General features: G+C 52.8%; 7 protein-coding genes across 7 annotated transcripts; 3 read left to right on the top strand and 4 right to left on the bottom strand.

The window, feature by feature from the left end:
- Window positions 1-1,094: 1,094 nt before the first annotated feature.
- On the bottom strand, window positions 1,095-2,005 carry L3040_008349 (uncharacterized protein; the record flags this gene model as incomplete). The annotated part of the gene is made up of 2 exons (XM_007295357.2): window positions 1,095-1,801; window positions 1,876-2,005. The coding sequence occupies 2 exons, from the start codon at window positions 2,003-2,005 to the stop codon at window positions 1,095-1,097; spliced, it is 837 nt and encodes a 278-aa protein (XP_007295419.2).
- Window positions 2,006-3,392: 1,387 nt separating this feature from the next.
- On the bottom strand, window positions 3,393-5,715 carry L3040_008348 (uncharacterized protein; the record flags this gene model as incomplete). Its single annotated transcript, XM_007295358.1, has 3 exons — window positions 3,393-5,147; window positions 5,271-5,432; window positions 5,485-5,715. The coding sequence occupies 3 exons, from the start codon at window positions 5,713-5,715 to the stop codon at window positions 3,393-3,395; spliced, it is 2,148 nt and encodes a 715-aa protein (XP_007295420.1).
- Window positions 5,716-8,068: 2,353 nt separating this feature from the next.
- L3040_008347 (uncharacterized protein) lies at window positions 8,069-8,689 on the bottom strand (the record flags this gene model as incomplete). Its single annotated transcript, XM_007295359.1, has 3 exons — window positions 8,069-8,514; window positions 8,568-8,631; window positions 8,681-8,689. The coding sequence occupies 3 exons, from the start codon at window positions 8,687-8,689 to the stop codon at window positions 8,069-8,071; spliced, it is 519 nt and encodes a 172-aa protein (XP_007295421.1).
- Window positions 8,690-8,873: 184 nt separating this feature from the next.
- L3040_008346 (uncharacterized protein) lies at window positions 8,874-9,827 on the top strand (the record flags this gene model as incomplete). The annotated part of the gene is made up of 2 exons (XM_007295360.2): window positions 8,874-9,048; window positions 9,103-9,827. The coding sequence occupies 2 exons, from the start codon at window positions 8,874-8,876 to the stop codon at window positions 9,825-9,827; spliced, it is 900 nt and encodes a 299-aa protein (XP_007295422.2).
- Window positions 9,828-11,935: 2,108 nt separating this feature from the next.
- Window positions 11,936-14,822, bottom strand: L3040_008345 (uncharacterized protein; the record flags this gene model as incomplete). Its single annotated transcript, XM_066153999.1, has 4 exons — window positions 11,936-14,447; window positions 14,511-14,612; window positions 14,659-14,745; window positions 14,806-14,822. The coding sequence occupies 4 exons, from the start codon at window positions 14,820-14,822 to the stop codon at window positions 11,936-11,938; spliced, it is 2,718 nt and encodes a 905-aa protein (XP_066010543.1).
- A 395-nt stretch (window positions 14,823-15,217) lies between these two features.
- L3040_008344 (uncharacterized protein) lies at window positions 15,218-16,798 on the top strand (the record flags this gene model as incomplete). Its single annotated transcript, XM_066153998.1, has 3 exons — window positions 15,218-15,305; window positions 15,396-16,562; window positions 16,611-16,798. 3 exons carry the CDS (start codon window positions 15,218-15,220, stop codon window positions 16,796-16,798), a joined length of 1,443 nt encoding a protein of 480 aa, XP_066010542.1.
- Window positions 16,799-17,606: 808 nt separating this feature from the next.
- L3040_008343 (uncharacterized protein) lies at window positions 17,607-18,801 on the top strand (the record flags this gene model as incomplete). Its single annotated transcript, XM_007295363.1, has 2 exons — window positions 17,607-17,981; window positions 18,043-18,801. The coding sequence occupies 2 exons, from the start codon at window positions 17,607-17,609 to the stop codon at window positions 18,799-18,801; spliced, it is 1,134 nt and encodes a 377-aa protein (XP_007295425.1).
- Window positions 18,802-19,262: the final 461 nt, after the last annotated feature.

The raw sequence follows: 19,262 nt of genomic DNA, 5'->3' as shown, positions 1-19,262 counted from the left end.
AATACACGGTGGAAGGCATTTTGGACGGGCCAGAATTCGCATCGCATCGCATCGCATCGCATCGCAGGGCGTTCTTGGGTTTATGAGACATGGGAAAGGTGTTGGGGAGTATATATCCGAGATGATTGGACTAGAAACTTGAACGACTGGATTAAGACGGGGGTGGGTAGGGGGAATCTTTTGGGTATGGGCACCGGTAAGTAGTACATGGTTGAGTGGTTCGCGATAATAATTTTATATTTCCTCATTTTTCGTTTTTCTTTTTTCGTTTTTCGTTTTTCGTTTTTCTTTTTTCGTGTTTTTTTACGGAGAAGCGAGCGAGCGAGCGAGCGAGCGAGCGCTGGACAGGGTATATATATATATATATATATATATCTATATCTATCTATCTATCTATCTATCTATCCCCCGTGGACGACCCCATCTCATCTTCTTCCGCGGACCATACATATACATATACATATACCGTTACATATACCGGTAGCGGTAGCCAGAGAGCGAACACAGGACCTTCCGAGCTGCGAGTCCTGCACGTCGGCGTGTTGGCATGTCGGCGTGTTTTGTGCTCGCTTGGGGGTTTGGGGTTCGGGGGGTGGGGTTTGCGGCTTCTGTGGTGAGGAATTAGAAGAGGGAGTGGGATTTGGAGGTGAGGGGGATTGGAGGTGAGGGGGATTGGAGGAGGAGGAGGAGGAGGAGGAGGAGGAGGAGGAGGAGGAGGAGTTAGGGTGAGTTGGGATGTGAAGGAGGATGGAGAGATGGATGGATAGATGGATAGGTAGGTAGGTAAGGTAGGTAGGTAGGTAGGTAGGTAGGTATACAGAGGTATACGGAGGATGTCGACACGGGGGTACACGTTCGTTTTTTTTTTTAAGAATGCAGCGCCCGGAGAGAAGGGAGGAGGAGGAGACACAAGACGTCGCGCGCGCTTCCCGGATTCTCGCCATATGAATAGCATATATACAATACCCCTCTCGTCGATTGCGTAGCCAGCGCTCGAGATGGGGCTCCTATTACTCTCCTCTCCGTCAATGCGCCTCCGTAGGGGGGGTATCTGTCCATCTTCACACACACACACACACACACATATACACCGCTCAGTTCTTCTTCTTTCCCTGCAGATGCCACTCCATGACCTTCTCATACACCGTCTTCCCGTCCCCGACAAACGTGTCCCCGTGGCACGGCACCAGGTTCACAAAGTCCCAGGCGTTGATCCTCTTGGCGCTCTCCGCGAAGCCGGCGCGGTCGCGCTTGCTGAACAGGTACCACAGCATGCGCTTCTGCCACAGGGCGTCGCCGCGCGTGTGCTGCATGGCGGCGAACAGCCGCGTGGCCCAGCCCGTGGTGGGGTCGATGCCCGACCGACTGTACTGCTCCACCGCGGGCAGGTTGAAGAGCAGGTCGGCCTCGATGCAGGTGCGGGAGGGCCGGTGCACGAACACGAGCTCCTTGTTCGGGTGCGCGTCGACGAACTCGTAGGCGAACTCGGCGTCGAACTCCGCCGTGACCTTGGTGCTGAGCTTGTCCCGCGCCGTGAAGACCGTGCCGAAGGGGACGATGGTGACGGCCTTGTCGCTGCGGTTCAGCGCCGCGCGCTTCTCGGCGAGGCCCTCGGGCGCGATGATGTGGGCGGTGGGATAGGCGGCGTGCCAGGCGGAGAGGTTCATGTGGTGCTCGAGATCCGGCGCGATGATGTAGGAGATGGGGGTCGGCGAGGGGGAGATGCTGGCGATGGTGCTCTTGACGAGGGGCGTGAGGGGCGTGGGGGAGAAGACGGCGAGGGTGCCGGATTGGAGGCGGACTAGAGGTGAGGTGTAAGCAACACGGCTCAAATCACGTCTGGGAAGGGTTTGGAGGAGGGAGGTGTGTACGTACCGAGTGTAGCTCGGCCTCCGAACTTGATACGGTTGAACCGGAGGAACGGGACCGAGATGGTCGTGATTCCCGGTACGACCTCTCGGATGACCGTCTCGTCGTCGGGGTTTCCTGCGGTTTGAAAAGACATGGCCACGGTGTATGGGATCAGAGGCAAGATGTAACCTCGTTTTGGTATGGTTCTGGTTTTTGTTGTTGTTGTTGTTGTTGTTTTTGACGATGTTTTTGATGTTGGTAGCTGTGACGTTGGCTCACGGCTCTAAATACTCCGGGTCCGTTCTCCAGTCAGTGACGGCATTTGATCTATTAAGCTTTGGCGGGCTGGAGGTGGCGTGCGTCGTGCTTGGTACCGCTGCGAGATTGACAGCGGGTCGTGTTTTACCTTTCCCTTGTTGGCGCGGATCTTTGACCATTGATAGAAGGTACTTTACTGTCCTTGCGGACCTAGATACACACCACATATTTATACTTCAACATCTACATCTCCACCTCTTCCCCTACGCAGACGACACGCAACAATGCATACGTGGTCGGTACGCAAACTCACTCAGCAGCAAGCAGCAAGCAAGCAAGCAAGCAAGCAAGCCTGCCTGCCTGCGGGGTGAGAAACTCAAAATCCGAGTTTCAACTTCCGAATTCCAGACCCGGAGATCATGTCATTCAGTGCCCGCCGAGGCATCTGGGTCCGTCCCATGATCTATCTGCAGACTTCATCCTCAACTCCGGATGGGATGGGATCGGATGGGTTATCCCGCATACAACCTGCCCCGACCAACTCGTCTGGGGACAAACCGATCGTGGTCTCTCCCTCTCTCGTCTTGAATATACATTAATTAACAGGCCGGGCTGGCTTGCGGCATGCAATAGCCGCGCGATTATATATAGCTGAGGAGAGGGTTCTTGCTGCTTTTAGCGACGGACGGACGGACTCCTCAATTCCCTTTCCGAGTATCCGCAATCCCGTGCGAATTTTCGAGAAACTTGTCTTTTCGTGTTGGAACAATCAGCTCGTCCCATGCTCGTAACTCTGGTTTGGCAATGGTCAGTAAGGTAGGTAGGTAGGTAGGTAGGCGCGGGAACATGATCCCAGAAAGCCTCCACTCGGCAGGCAGAGAGAGACATCACAATCACAGGCACAGGAAAAGCGGGCACGGCGGTATGTTTCAAAAGTTACGATTCCATTCATTGATTTCTCATCGACCAATCTATCTAGTAGCTACACATGCCGTATGGCAGTGTTGGAAGTAATAGCAAGCAAGCAAGCAAGCAAGCAAACAAATTTGTTTGGGCAGAATCCTCTGTTGGAAGAGGAAGAAGAAGCAGCAGAAAAGCGGGAAAAAAAAAAGACAAAAAACGCCACCGGTTTTGCGCACAGAGGTGTCATGAAGAGGAAGAAGGAATTTTCCAACCAAAACGCAAACCCGGCATAGAGAAAGGCCTGTAATCGAGGTCTGGAAAGTGTGCGGAAAGTGTAGAGGAACAATTCGAAACTTCAATCGTGGAGCTCAAGCAAACCGCTAACCCGGCATGGGGTAGGGCGTGTACTCGACGTGAAGGGCATACCGGACGGTATTCACCACACCGCGATCGACCCAGGCGGCCCATTCGGGAGACAAGAGCGCATGCAGGATGCCTTGGTCGGGATAACGGTAGTTGAGCCAGTTGGTCAACATTGCGCGAGTAGCCTCGTTGGCGGCACGCCAGATCTTGCGCTCAGAGTAGGTGTCGAAGGCGACCCAGCAGAAGTAGTACGCGATGCAGTGCATCAGGAACCAGAAGAGAGTCCACCAGAACGAGACAGGTTGTCGGAGAGTCCTGAAGCCTTCAGTCTCGACGGCGGGAGGAGCGGGAGGAGCACCAGCGCCGACGGCTGGGGCAAGACCGTCCTGGCCGGGCTCCCCCCCTGCCACTACTTCGGGCGAAACTGTAGCAACACCTCGGATGGACCGAGAGAACGACGAGTTGAAAACATTGGTCAGGAAGGCCCAGAGGAACAAGAGCATGTGGAGCTCAGTCGTGAACCAGTGGACGTAGCGCGTGGTCGTGATGATTCTAGCCGGGACGCGGATGATGGTCGGCTCTGCAGGGGGCGCAGGAACAGGATCTCTGTACTCGATTTGGATTTCGGGCACGTGGATAGGTACCTCGACAACTCTGGTCTCTGCAGCAGGACCGTCGACGCGAATGATCTGGCGGCCTTGGTCATCCAAGACAGCGTCGTCGTCGTGAGCAGGTACAGGTGGGGGAACAAACTCGGTCTCTTCGCTCTCGTCTCCCGAGTCGAAGTCGCTCTCGTATCTCATCTCTTCCGAGAAACGTCTGTCACTGGCTTCCTCGCCAGCTTCCTCGCCAGCTTCCTCCTCTGGCTGCGAGCGAGGCTCTGCTGTCTCTGACAAATGGCTGAGACTCTTGCTCAATCTTCTGTTGAGCGACTCGGTGGTTACGGGGGCGGTGTGAGACTCGGGCATGGCTTGGAAGCCTGCTGTCTCGGTATCAAACTTCTCGATCTGCGCATAGGCAGATTCCAGAAGCTCCTGCGAATGCTTGAGCTCCTCTTCGAGTCGGGCAGCCTCGCCACGTTCTCGCTTCCAATCCCCCTCTGCTTTCCTCAACTTTTCGAGCTCTTTCTCGAGTCTGTCACGCTGAGCGTAGACATTTCTGGAATTCCGCGAGATTTCCGCCTCCTTGTCCTTGTAGTGTTTGACATCTTTTTCCATCTCTCGCAGTTTATCCACCACAAGGGTGTGATTTCTGGCCAAGGTTTGAAGTTCCGTGACCTGTTCTTGCTCCTCGCCCAGCTGTTTTTCGATGTATTCGATGTGATCCTCTCTGTCATCCAGAGCTTTCTTGATCGCAGCAAGCTCTGCCTCGTACTTCGTGGCTTTTTCCTTCTCAGCCACTGTCGCCTTGTTGGCCTCGTCGACGAATCCTTCGAGACGCACGACATCCTTCTCACGGTTCTGCAAGTTGATTGCACATTTCTTGTATAGCGCCTTCACTTTCTCGTGCTCACCATTCAACTTGTCGTACACATTCTGCAGGTTCTCACCGAGAACGGGAACCGGAGCGTGTTCGGCCATGTTGGCGCCAAAGTCAACGTATGTTCCAATGCTTCGGTAGACTGGGGAAGCAGACTGCGTGGCAACGTCTTGGTTGCTGACAGAGGAGGTGCTGGCTGAAGAATTGCCAGTGGCAGCAGCACAACCTCTGTCATCTACCAAGACGTTGCCAGCAGGAATGCTGGCAAGGCTTTGTCGCCTTAGTTCCTCGATCTGTTCGACGCATTAGTATCAAGGACAATCCAACTCCAAGTCCAGGGACCGCATTCGGAAGTGCGATCCAAGACATGGTTGCGCGAGGTCGCCGGGAACGTCTCGTGGGACGGTTTCACTCACCTCCTTCTCGGCCTCGTCCCGAAACTCTTGATACTCATCACAGAGTCTGTTGTAGTCTTCGACATTCTCCTGCCACTCCTTCTCCACCACCGCCACCTCCTCCACGCGCTGCTTGTCCTTGGCGCGGACTTCAGCCGTGCGCTTCTTCTCCTCGAGGAGAAGCTGTTGGAAAGAGTCAGAAACGAACGTCACAGGGTAGCACTAGGAAACTTACCGCACGCTTCAGCTCCTCGATCTCCCCATTCAGCGCGGCGACAGCTTGGTTGCCGGCCCGGATGATGTCACGAAGCCCATCGGCTTCGGACGGGGGCGCACTCATGGCCGGAGCCAGAGGAGCTGGGGGTGGTACTGGCGTCGACCCATTGAATGGGTTGGACGGGCCGCCGAATGCGGAGAAGGAGAACTCGAACTCGCTTCCCGGCACTTGGAATGGGTTGGATGCCATCTTGATTGCGGTAAGATTGGCTGTGGATGGTGGATGATGGTTGGTAGATGGGGGATGGGGGATGGGGGATGGTGGATGGGGGATGGGGGATGGTGGATGATGGATGGTGGATGGTGGATGGGGGATGGTGGATTGTGGTTGGTGGTTGGTAGTGGTAGTGGTAGTGGTAGTGGTGGTGGTGGTGGTGGTGGCTGTTTGCGGAATTGTTGTGTGCGTGGAGAGAATAAAGGAGGGAGAGAAAGGGAGGAAGAAAGAAGTCGGGGAGATATAGAAAATTCAAAGTGGGTCTGGGACGACTGAAGCTAGTTCCTATTGTGCTCCGCTCTCTCATCTAAGCGAGTCTCTCCTATTGTCATCGCAGGACAAGTGGTTGATGGTGAATGCGTGCGTGAACGAGTCTTGTGGATCTCTCTCTTCACTCACAGCCTTCACGACTGCCACCGCGGCGATACAGCAGACCGCTCGAGATCTCATCGCACAGTTGATTGCTACATACATATACGGGCTGAGCTGACTTGATGATCTTGTCAAGGAGTGGCCCTGTGGTACTCTTGAAGCTATTCCCAGTAAAATCGGCGAGCCCGCCCACACCGGTTGAAAGTGACGATTGCGCATCACTATACCTACCAACTGCCTCTCCTGCTCGAAGCTGAACTCGTCCGGCCTTTTTCGGTGGTGCGTTGGGAGGGACTCACCTTTCTGAGTTGGGAGGGACTCACCTTTGTTCCCATGCTGACGAACGAACGAAAACGGCCGGCGCCGCGCGCTGAAGCGAATTTGGCAGGACCCAGCCACCCAATCAGAGGGCGACCCTCGCAATCCCCCACGACTATTCGACGAATGACGTGTGAAGTTACCGCATCTCCGAAAATCCTCGTCGATGGGGGTGACAGCTCCCCGCGCGGCTTCAGCGAGCCAAATTGTCAAGTTCCTGTGCACCTCGCTCTCCTGGCTGGTGGGTGGTAGATGGGCAGGGTTACGTATATGTGTATAGATATATATATATATATATTTACGTACAGATATTTACGAATATATAGCAGATCAGCCATGAGCTACCTCATGATCAGAGCGTCTCTATCGCGAAATCACTTGAATTGAATAGATTGTAATGGTCTTGATTTCGCGACTAGTTATACTACCACCATCGTACCTCCGTCGGGGAGGAGGGGACCGCGAATCGGATTCTGGGCAGCGACCCCGGATGCAGAAGAAGAGAGCCCCATCCGCTTCCAGGGCCATTGATCCACAGGCCGGGAGATAGATACCCTCCCTCACTTTATGTCCGCTCGCATGTGTGTGTTTGCGGAACGGCATGCGAATATCGGTCAGGGAAAACGGAATTGGCAAACAGAAAGTCTGGGGTCACACGGCGAACAGGAGGCAGCAGATCGGCGGTTGTCTTGGATTTCTGTCTCAGCAGGACGGTAGCTTCCCAGAGTACCGGTACCTAGTGACCACCTCCATCGTTATTTGGCGCGCCGGCCTTTCTGGTCTGCTGAGAGAGCGGCTCCGTCGTCAGGCGGCGACCTTGGAATCACCTGACCGCAAATAAGACGGTCGGTAGTGACCTGCGAATGCCTTGGATCTCTCCGGAAGCGTAGCTTGCTCGAAATCTGTAGCGTGCCGGCGCGGTAGATGCGAGGAAGCTGCCACCGTACTTGCTGTCGAGCAGGCGAGCGAGCATGGATTCGGGGCACATGCGACGGTAGCTCGGTAGCTAAAGCCAATTTGAGCTTCAAGCAGCTAGCAACGGCTCTCTGTGACTCGCCACGTGGGGGGAATCTTTCCAGCACAAGCTTCACCCAGATACAATAGAAGGAGGCACGCCCTGCTGCTGCTCTATCACAGGCGACTAGGGACGGCCCTGTTGTTGATGAAGTATACAGAGGTGATATATTGATTTAGAGGACGTCATCTACAAAGAGCCTGTAGGAATAACTCAATCCGAGAATAGATCGCGGAGGAACGGAAAATTCGAGCTCGCCGTGTTGTTGAGAATATCTTTGGGCGTGGTTGGTGACCATTCTCAATGCTCATAACCAGTCCCCCCCGTCACTTACAAGATATAATAACTCCAATCCGGATCTTTCCAACGGCTACGGTCCCCTGGATCCATCTCAAGTTCGCAAATGCTTCTTCCTCACCGAACGCATGTACCCGTAGTCGTTCCAATCCCCCCCGCCGCGGACTTCGGTCTGGTCCCCAGTTCTTTTTCGTCCAAGATTCTGCTCTTCGTGATAGCTCTCTTGGCCAGCCGTTCGTGAATCAAGCCCACAACTCTCCGTAAGATGATGATGCGACCTCCCATCACTTTCCATCGAAGAGCGCCCCATCACATGTCCTCCTTCATTCAATCCGTCGGATGTCTCGGGTCATACATCTCGTAGCCTTCATCCTCCGTATCGCTCTCTCCCTCATCCACAAGTTTCAAGCTTCCAGGAAGCCTGTTGTTGTTGTTGTTGTTGTCCTCCTGCTTGATCTCGGCCCGTTCCTCCTCCTTCACACCCTCTCCATCGACAGGGGCAAACGCGCTCTTGAACCCAGACTTCTTGAACCCGGACTTCTTGAATCCCCCACCCCCGCTTGTGCCTCCGCCTCCGCTGTCGCCCAGCTTGATCGATATCAGGCCGGATTGCGAATTGGCTTTTGCTTCGGCCTTGCGGGCCTTCGAGGACGCGAGTGGATCTCGGGTAAGCTGGCGCATGTCTTTCAGCCGCTGCTTGTGCGAGTGGTCATAGGAGGAGAGGTGGGCGTCATATTCGTTCATTCGCGCGTAGCCTTTGCTGCATAATTCGCCTGGGAGTGTGAGCTTTGGAGTGAGGGGTGGGGAGAGGAGAGCCGTCACTGACAGTAAAAGGACCGGACGGCTTCGCGAGCGCTTTCCGTTTTCGGGGCTGGATTCGTAAACGCGCGCTGGGAGGTTAGTCGGCTGCCTCGATCTACTTGGGAATGGTCGTCTTACTGGGGGCATCTTGTTGTTCGTTGTGTTGTGACTCTATACAGTTGACGAACGGAAGAGCGAAGTCTTGATATGTACGCAGGGATACAATAAGGTTTTGGCAAAAGCTTTACCCCATAAAGCTTAAATGTATGTTATCCAAACATCGTTCACACATTCGCAATTCTCACTTGTTCGAGTTACGAAGACATTCTCGATGACTATGGACCATCGCGCCTCGGTATCGTCGCAAGATACCCTTGTTTCCCTCGAGCAACTAGATCCCGCGCCCATCGATACGCCTCCCGGGCTCGACGAGGGCGCGCCATCTCCCCCAAAGAACCCCACCGGCTTGGGACTCAGTGGCAGTGGTCACAGTTCGGTATACTACTGTACATTGCACACATACCCAAAGCTCTGGTTGCGCGAGCTGAAATTTGTTACAGTGACACGTCTACAGAAGTACTCTTCCTACGCCTTTACGATCTTCGCCTCCTTCCATATTACCAACACCTCCATCATCCCGCTCATCACCCGTTCTGTCCCAGCAGCAGACTCTTACCTCCTCCTCACGCGACCATACTACCAATCGTTCCCACTCGAGCAACTGCTCGTGACCCTGCCCATCGCCACACATGTGCTCTCCGGGCTAGCTCTGCGCATCCACCGGCGCAACGCGAACGTCGCAAGATACGGCGCGTCCCACTTGTCCACATCCGAGCGCTTCCAGCAAGGGCTCAAAGTCTGGCCGGCCGTCTCTTGGAGTAGTCTGACGGGCTATGTGCTGACCCCGCTGGTGTTGGGGCATTCATTCGTGAATAGGCTGTTGCCGTGGATATACGAGGGCGGGTCGTCGAGCGTTGGGCTAGGCTTTGTGAGCCATGGTTTTGCAAAGCACCCGTTCGTGGCATGGACGGGCTATTCTGCGCTGGTTGGGGCTGGGGCGGCCCATATTGTCTGGGGCATAGCTCGATGGAATGGTTGGGTCCCGGTGGGGAAGGACAAGAAGGCCAGGCGCCGACGGTGGGCTATTAATGGAATAGCTGCTGCGGTGACGGCATTGTGGATGGCTGGTGGACTAGGTGTGGTTGGGAGGGGTGGGCTGACAGAGGGTTGGATTGGGAGGGGATACGACGAGGTATACTCCAAGGTGCCTTTGGTGAATCTGTAATCATGGGAATGTATGATTTTTCGGGGAGTTGGAAGGGATGGGATGGATCCGAAACGCATAGCAAGCGGAGTTTGTCGAATTGTTCTATAAATATGTGGGAGGTGGTTGGGATGTCCGGGTATTCTATAAGACCAAGGACGATGATTTTGAGATTTCCAGCAACTGAACTACCTAAATCGAGTACGATTGTGATTGTACAAATCTCGATAATAGCAGCGACTCGCGAGCTACATCTGTCCTCTTTCCCAGTTGTTTTCCCACATGGCTTGGGTGAGAACATCCCTCCGCTCTCCAACCTTTCAGATTTGTTCGTGCCAACTTTGTTTCCTTCGGCATCCTCACTCTCATCTTCATCACACAACCATCTTCCACACATTCATGATTCAAGAACCGTCTCCAACCACCATCTCGGTACGGAGGCAGAGACGCATATTGGTGCATACAAGATATATATCATCTCTACCGTGCAAAAGTTCTCTCCGTGAGTCCGGCATCGATTAGCGAAACGCTCGCCTATTCCGAACGCTGATCTACCGGTAGGTAGCCTCCTCTCTCTGCCTCTCTGTATCAAGTCTTGCAAAAAAAAAAAAAAAAAAAAAAAAAAAAAAAAAAAAAAAAAAAGTTAAATTAATAGTCGACTTCTGGAGCACACGAGAGTCTGGAAGTTCTTCAGAACCAATGCTCGTTGTCCTCACCGCACCATTGGACGTACGTACCACATACCTACCGAGCGCGAAAAAGACGATCTCATGACCTCGCGTCTTCTTCCCAAAGATGGGATGAACGAGAGCGATACCTACCTTATATACTCAAGACACTAGATGGAGGGTACCCGTGCCGCTAGGTGAGATTTTGCTTCCCGGAGGGACAGAGCCGAACGAACCACTGACCTCGTGCACTGGTGCCGATCTGCGGGTAGCCGTGGGATAGAAAAAAAGGGGGGGGGGGGGGGGGGGGGGGGGGGGGGGGCCTCATCCGGACACGACGGATGTGAGTCCGGAGCCGGGTTCCTGGCCGCCACGCCCGTGAGAAAGATGCATCTCCGCTTCGCTGCTGAGATGCGGTTTTCGCTGTGATAGGGAGGGGGTTAGCTGCTTCTACGTGTATGGAGCGTAGCTCGCTTGGTCTCTGCGGTACTCGAGATGGGTGCGGTGGCTGTGGGGTAGCCACCCAGGTCTGCGTCGAGGCACTGGCGTTTGGAACAAGCTGGTTGGGGACAGATCGGATCCAGCTCGGGACAGGTGCAGGACTGCAAGCTGGAGGGCACAGGCGTGCGGATCTGACACTGAGATGGGTAGAAGGGTGGATTACGGTATCGTGTGACGCTCATTCTCTCGGCTCAAGCTAGTGATTGCTACTGTACCGGTATCCTAGATAGACACCTCGCTGGTACCCTCTGCAACAGGACTCCGGGCGCAAACTCGCTTAGAGAGAGACCTACCAACCCAACCAAACTCGACGGTGCTCATGTTCTATAGCAGCTGCAGATGCGATTGAGAAGAACAGATGAACGGGTAGGAATTTGAAATCAAGATGGGAGATTGCACTGTATAACAAACGTCTAGCCACGATAGCGAAGGGGAAGCAAGAGGGCAGCAAAGCAGCACGCATCTCCGAATACCCTGAACATGCAGTGCCCAACGGAGTGGAGAAGGACAGGCTGGGATTTCTCACAAGGAGCTGGATGCACCAACACCCAGCGGGAGACCGTCGTAGTACTCAGATGGAAGAGAAAGCCGTTGACCACGACCGAGACAGCATATCGGAGCAAGTCCTCAGAGGATAACCCGGCGCAATACGCGAGTCTCAGAGGCCGATTGGGGGGGGGAGGGCGCTAGATGCCCTGAGCCAGCCAACCTTCCAAATCCAGCGTCTCCATTAGACGTTGCAGCACGATAAGGCTTGGACAGACAGCTAGCTCACTGAGTATTTACTCCCGCATCTCAACCAGCATGCTCGCCAGCCTTGAGCGTTACATTGTCTCGTCACGTAATCTTCGAATTTTGAGGCCTGCTAGACACGAGCAACTCCATAATGCCAATTAACCACCAAACACCAGGCTCCCTCCATCTTAACCTAGATACCCTGGAACGCCGAGTCCCCATCCTTCACGCCCTAAAATGCTGCACAAACCCGTGCAAACGATCAATGACCACCGGGAAAATCGCATTCGAACTGTCCTCAATCAACGTGTCAAAATGCCTAATCGCCTCCTCCTCAGTGTACTCCAAATGGAATCTCTCCTTAACCTTTAGCACGACTTTATCCGGCTCAATCTTGATATCAGGGATATTCGCATCAACCATCAAACTAAACAGGTTGAGAATCAAATTCGAGGATTTGCGCAGAGTGGTGTAGGCTGTAAAGCAGTACTGCTTGAACTGGCGGTAGTATTCTGAGGAGGAACCACCCATGCCATCGACCATCTCTTTACAGAGCTTCATGGCGGGTGCGAAGGGCTTGGGGTCGCGGCCGAGGATGAAACCAAAGTCGGCGTGGAAGAAGTGGCCGTCGGGGGCGAGAAGGAGGTTGTCGAGGTGGCGGTCACCGACGCCGAGGAGGTAGGTGATTACGCAGTAGCCAGCGCAAGACTTGATGAAGATGTCGAGAGCTTCTTTGCGGACCCCGAGAGGTGCTGCATCGTCTGGGTTGTTGGACTTCAGGTAGGCGAGGACGGTGTTGCCTCTGAACTTGTTGACGATGCTTTGGAGACTCATGGAAGGGACAAACTGGGCTGCTCCGGCAGTGGCTCCAGTAGCAAGAATTTTGTATGGTGACAGCTTCAGGTCTAGGTTCTCTTTTTGTAGTAGCTGGTCCATGAGAGTGATGATCTGAATAACCAATTGATCCTGTCGGAGATCGTCTCCGGTTTTGAAGATGATTTGGTACTTCTGTTTGGACAGTGTCTTGAATGTTACCATCACTGGGAACAGCGACGACTTGAACACGAGGGTGTTGGCAGGATCGATCCCTGTAATCATTACCGATGGGTCGAGAGGCAACGGTATCGGTGGATCAATCGTAATGATCTCGTTCTTTGGATCTGCCAGGAACACTTTAACCCGCTCGACCTTCTTAGGTATGGCTTCTCGTGATACTTTGATATCCATGGAAATTTTAGACAAGACTGTGACGAGCTCGGCTTGTCGTAGCAAGATTTTGCGAGTCTCTTTCCCACCTGGAAGTTTCACTAGCTCCATCATGAAATCATACTCGACCTTTGCGAAAAGTTTCCGGTATGATGCCGCTTGGTCTTCACTCTTGTCATCGCACTCTACCATCAGATACCAGTGGAAATAGTTTCCAAGTAAGAAGTTGTTGGTTGCGCGAGATATGAGGAACTTTGCAAGCGAGGAATCTGAGGTTGCGTCCGTGTTAGAGTCTGGTGAGATCTTCTCGAACTTTAGGGCTTGCACTAATTGCAGAAGATATAGCAAGAGCTCGTCGTCGTCGGCTTTTCGAAGACGTTCGACAGCATAGGCTCTTACAGCGGGGTTGACGAACGTAGGACCAAGTAGTTCCAGGGCATCGTCAACGTCGACTTCAGTCCACTTAGCTAATATCTGTACAGCTTGCCGCGATTCGCTCTGATCACTCCAGTTGACGGACTTGACGAACTTGGTCATAGCTCGCTTGTCTCGGGTCAAGTGATGCCGGAATTTCCACACGAGATCTTTCTCCTCAGGAGAGAGTATGTGGGTAGGCGAATATGCCATGATGCCGTTAAGCTCATCTCTGACCTTTGCATTCGGCTTCAAATCCCTGTCCAGAACACCAGTGCGATGACTTCTCACAAGACGTCGATGCTTGCTTTCTGCCGGGTTGTCTCTTGCCCCAACTTCAGGATCGAACACACGTACGAGACGACCTCCAAATCCGTGATCGTCGTTGTCTCCTAGTCCGTTAATCCCTGGACCATACTGAACTTCGGGCGGTGGTCTGAGAGAAATAGATTGTGAAGATGACAAATGCTGTAGGGAGGATATAGGAGGCGGTGGGTACTCATGATCGGCAAATACAATCGGAAAGTCGAACCGTGGTAATTCGACATACAAAGTAAATCGTTCATCTTCGATCGATGCTTCGTCCTGGTTTTGCTTTGCCGGCTTCTCTCCCGTTCCGTCCAGCGTCATGACAGTGCTTCGTTCTCGAGAGTGTCGTCTCTGAAGTGCTTTTAGAGACGTACTGGAGGCCCGCAAGCCTTTCTTCTCAACCCCTCGGAATACCAGCTGATCAAGCCATTCAACTCGTGGTATCTCCCCCATTTCATGCTTCTTGAACAGTTTTTCGAGCCGGTCCAACTCCTCACTCTCTTTGTCTGCGGTTTCTGTAGTTTCTTTTCCCTTGGATCCATCCCGGCGAACCTTTGGGAGGCTTGCTGGAGTGGAAGTCGAGTCCAGGCCATCTGCGGCTTTGCGACGATGCACGTAGCATTTCTGCCGGCCCTTCTGAAGTTGATTTTCCTGGTCAAACAAACGAAGGGTAGTCCCACCGAATGGTATTGCGTGTCCCTGTGCTCCCTCTCCTCCAGCGGGCGATAGATCCCAGAGTGTAATAGCAAGCTGCGAGCTTAACGGTAGAGTTGAGTAGTTAATAGGAAGCGTGAGCCACTCGTTCCATCTTTGCATATGTCAGTTTCTGTCTTTACCTTTCCAAAGATGCCCCATAATCTATGCGACTCACTTTCTTTCATTTCGAAAGGGCTTGTAAGCGGTTTGGACAGGCACCGTAAGTGGCTTGGAATCTGCCCACAACTGTACGGTAACATAGAGGTCAGAGTGAGGACTGAGGTTGTCAGCTCTGGGCCTGGAATCTTCTCCATAATCCTCACTTCAGGTTCGAACCAATATGCCTCAACTCTGGCCGTTTGATAAGTGTAGAGAACGGTATTGGAGTTTGTTCCCCTTCAAGGCTGACACTGGAAGCATGTTAGCGCAGGCTACGTAGTTTCGCGGCGGACTTTCATTTTTATATTAACGGGGATCTCAACAGCATCGGAACTTGCAAAGGAAAAAGGATCCATGATCCATCTTCCGCGGTCTTTGTGAAGATTGTGGGAAGTGGGATCGTCGTTCGGATCCTGCATCATCGGTGCACTGGCATATACCTAAGCCCGGCCCTCTCTCTCACGCCAACACTCCGTATGCCAAATCGGACCGGGCCCACAAACGCGAAATCAGCAAATAACGCGAACCACCCCTCTACCCGTTAGCAACTCTAAACAGTCTCTTCACTCCTTATCGACTTCGATACCCGCGACTATTCGTTTTCAGGCGCGTTAATAAGAAGAACACTAAAAATAACACGCACGAATGCGCGCTCCTTAATATAGCCTCATCCTACCTTTGCAGCCGCGTCGATAGTCCCCATATACACTACTGCGCAACGCGATGGCGCGCCCAACCATGACCTCGCAATCTCCTGCGCCATACCGCGATGACCTCTACGGAGTCTCCCCTCCCCCGAAAAACAGAAGAGGTAACCATGGCCCCGAGTCGCCTTCTCCCGTGACCTCCGTATCGTCAGATAAGGAAAATCGCTCTCGACCAGGCGTTGACAAAGGAAAAGGGCGCGCGCCGCTAGGCATGAAGCCACCGTCGAGAGACTCTCCCAGTGATCGCAACAAGAGAAAAAGAGGGCCCCAAGAGCCTCTGGCTGACCGAAGCAACACCAGAAGACGGACAGCCGAGGGCGCTCCTGCCCCAGGTGGCAGCCGCAGGCAAATATCGGCATATGCTGAGGAACATGTTGAGGAGGACGAGGAAGATGATGTGGAAGAGGAGCCCGTGAAGGAAAGAAGCGATAGGAGGAGGCAGACCGTGGAACAAGAGGATGGTGCATCTGAGGACTCCTGCAATTACGATCCCGATCAAGATATCCTGGAACGACGCAAAATTCGCAAGGGCATGAGGGACTTGGATAGGAAGCTTCACGAGAACCGTTCCGAATTTCTTCTTCCGGACTCGACTGGACTTAGGGACACACTTATCGCAGCCAATTCATTGTCTAAACGGGTCAAGCAGACTTCCGATGCTACGATTGACGCCAAACTGCTATCCACAGCCGCAGACTACACTTATAAGAAGACTGTTGCTTTGCTCTCCGGGAACACTGCGCAAGGTATCGATGTCGATGATCTGATATCAAAGATAAAGCAATTCTCGAGACTCGGAGATGATGCAGCAGCAGCACTTAGCAGCACGCAAAGGGCTCGGAGAGATGATGGCGAGGATGATGAGGAAATGTTGAATTGGGCCTACCTGGGACGGAATGCTTGTATCATGCACAACTCTCGTCCGTCCGTACCTGGCTTCTTGCTTGGTCCACTATCAGTAGAAAAACGAGCCAAGCGAGTCGTTGCACGAAGGGCAGTCCTCAAGCATAGCAGTCTTCAAGAGACGCGTCCGGAAGTCCTTCAAGTCTCCGATGTCCAGAAAGACAAGAACCAGAATCTCAGCTCTCTGTGCCGGGAAATCAAGGTAGCGTTACAGCAGCGTTGCGTGAGTAATCAAGAAGCAATAGAGAACCTGCATCATGCAGGTATGTCGGTTGAACAGGAGCAGGAACTATTCGACCGCTTCGACACGGCAGAGAATAGTGGACTGGCTTATTTCAAATTTGTCGTCAATCCCTGGTCCTTTGGTCAAACCGTAGAGAATATGTTCTACGTGAGCTTCTTGATCCGCGATGGAGCAGCTGGAATATCTCTAGATGATAGAGGTCTACCATATCTCGGTAAGTTGCTAAACCTGTTCAAAATCCAAGCCACTAACCGTGATGCAGTCTTCTATGATGATCCGGACCGCGATGCAACAGCGAAAGGCGATCATCCCAAACACCAAGCTGTCATGTCAATGGACATGGCTATGTGGGATGATCTGATTAGAACTTTCGACATTAAAGAGCCTATGATCCGTCACAGAGAGGAAGAGTCGTACACTAATGTTGGCGCCAAGGGGTGGTATGCCTAGACGGCATCAATTTACTTCTTCAAACTTCTTCCATCTATAATCGAACTTTGGCGTTGGGAAAACATAAATATGGCCGCAGCAATGCGATTTAGTTTCTAGGCACGTAAACTCGCATAGGGAAGGCATTTGGCTGCCTGGGGTATATTCTACTTGGTGATGGTGGTGGCGCTTACTTTGGTTATCACTCTACGGCATGCTAGGTGTCCGGCGTTACCATTGCCAGTGGTTCGAGGAAGAGAATACCGCACAATACAATTGCTATCTTGGTGCGGAGATAGATTCCCAGCTGTGCGACTTTCCATGGAGCCAGTCTTGTTCTTGCTTGTTGTACTGGCCAAAGGCGCAAAGCAAATTCATGTAGTGTTGAAGCTGAAAAACTAAGCCCTTAAGAGTATCAGAACTTGATGTCAAAGATCTGCATATTAGGCTTGTTGAAGATCAAAGGGCTGTATAATGGCTTGGAGACTAGAAATCTTCCAGAGCCCCTTTCAGAGCCCCTTGAGTTGCCGTCTTTTAAGCGCAGCCCAGAGAAAATGAAGCCAACTCTTCACAAAGCTTTGATATGAAGGTTTTATGATCAAATTGTGATATGAGTCGTCATTTGCATTTACCTCTATGTACGTAGTGGTAAGTATCTTCGGCGAAACAAAGGACCGACCGATTAGCCTAACGCTAAACTCAACGCCAGTTCAGCCGATCTAAACTCACTCTCCAACAATTTTTAAAGACGCCCGAACCTCATCATCCTCAGAAACATTCATCCACCCCCGTCCCTCGTTCAATTTCGTTGCTGCGGCCATACACCAAGATGTCCCGAATCTTGCGCCCAGCATCTCGACTTGTCTCGTCCACCTCAGCGTCGAGACCAGTAATTGCCCGAAATGCCTTCCAGTCCTTCTCCCGCGTACCGGCGATTGTGTCAAGCAGAGGATATGCGAAGGAGAGCGGTATGAAAGAGATGACTGTCAGAGATGCGCTGAACGAGGCTTTGGCTGAGGAATTGGAATCAAACCCAAAGGTCTTTATCGTCGGCGAGGAGGTCGCTCAGTACAATGGCGCATACAAAGTCACTAAGGGACTACTGGATCGATTTGGAGATAAAAGAGTCATCGACAGTCCCATCACCGAGTCTGGCTTTGCTGGTTTGACTATTGGCGCCGCATTGGCCGGTCTAACACCTGTGGTGAGTTATATATTTCTTCGGAGTGTTTCTCTAGGAGCATGTTCTTAACGAGTGGCTACAGTGCGAATTCATGACCTTCAACTTCGCCATGCAAGCTATTGACCAGATCGTCAACTCCGCCGCGAAAACCCACTACATGTCCGGCGGTATCCAGCCCTGCAACATAACCTTCCGTGGCCCTAACGGTTTCGCTGCTGGTGTCGCTGCGCAACATTCGCAAGACTACTCGGCGTGGTACGGAAGCATACCCGGCCTTAAGGTCGTCTCCCCGTGGAGCGCAGAGGATGCAAAAGGCCTGCTGAAGGCAGCCATCCGCGACCCCAACCCTGTTTGTGTCCTGGAGAACGAGCTGCTGTACGGTCAATCCTTCCAAGTAAGCGAGGCGGTCCAAAAAGACGACTTCGTTATTCCCTTTGGCAAGGCCAAGATCGAGCGCGCCGGCAAGGACCTCACGATCGTCTCCCTCTCCCGCTGCGTCGGTCAGTCCCTCATTGCCGCCGAGAACATCAAGAAGAAGTATGGCGTCGAGTGCGAAGTCATCAACCTTCGCTCTATCAAGCCTCTGGACATCGAGTCCATCGTCAAGTCCGTCAAGAAGACCCACCGCCTGCTCTGCGTCGAGTCCGGGTTCCCCGCCTTCGGCGTCGGTGCCGAAATCCTCGCTCTCACAATGGAATACGCCTTCGACTACCTAGATGCCCCTGCTCAACGTATCACCGGTGCTGAGGTCCCTACGCCGTACGCGCAGAAGTTGGAGGATATGTCGTTCCCTAACGAGCCACTGATCGAGGCCTACATCGCCAAGATGCTGAATCTGTAGATGGTTGACAGGCGGAGTGGGCGTGGAGCTATAGAGGGGGTCTCTATAGACGCGGGAGTGGCTTGTCCGCGGATGGTGAGGGCAATCAAAATGAGAGTGTATTTCTAGGCGGCCTGCATGTCCTATAATCGAAGGATACCTACCTATTGGCAGTTACGAGCACTCTGAATTATATCTGACTTTGAACTTGAAGAATGCGTATATATCCGTATTCCTAACGATTGCATGTTTAGTTCCTTCCACGTTTAGATTTCGAGGAGATGCGAAAGAGCTTCTTTCTGATCGGTGAGGAATCCTCCAAGCGAAAATGCCGCTCTGCTTTCTGCTTTTAGATTTACCAATGAGTTTTCCGCCGCAGGTCTTACTGGGTAGATGTGAGTGTCCGTCAAAAAATGTCAGGTGAAGATCAACATATATCCCATGACCATTTACCGCGATAATTATCAGTGAACTGCTTGCCA

The sequence above is a fragment of the Drepanopeziza brunnea genome, assembly GCF_022702325.1.
Source record: "Drepanopeziza brunnea f. sp. 'multigermtubi' strain 214-2 chromosome Unknown ctg15, whole genome shotgun sequence".
Classification (NCBI taxonomy): domain Eukaryota; kingdom Fungi; phylum Ascomycota; class Leotiomycetes; order Helotiales; family Drepanopezizaceae; genus Drepanopeziza; species Drepanopeziza brunnea.
Note: the sequence above shows the minus strand (reverse complement) of the source record. Positions and strands in the feature narration are given on the sequence as shown.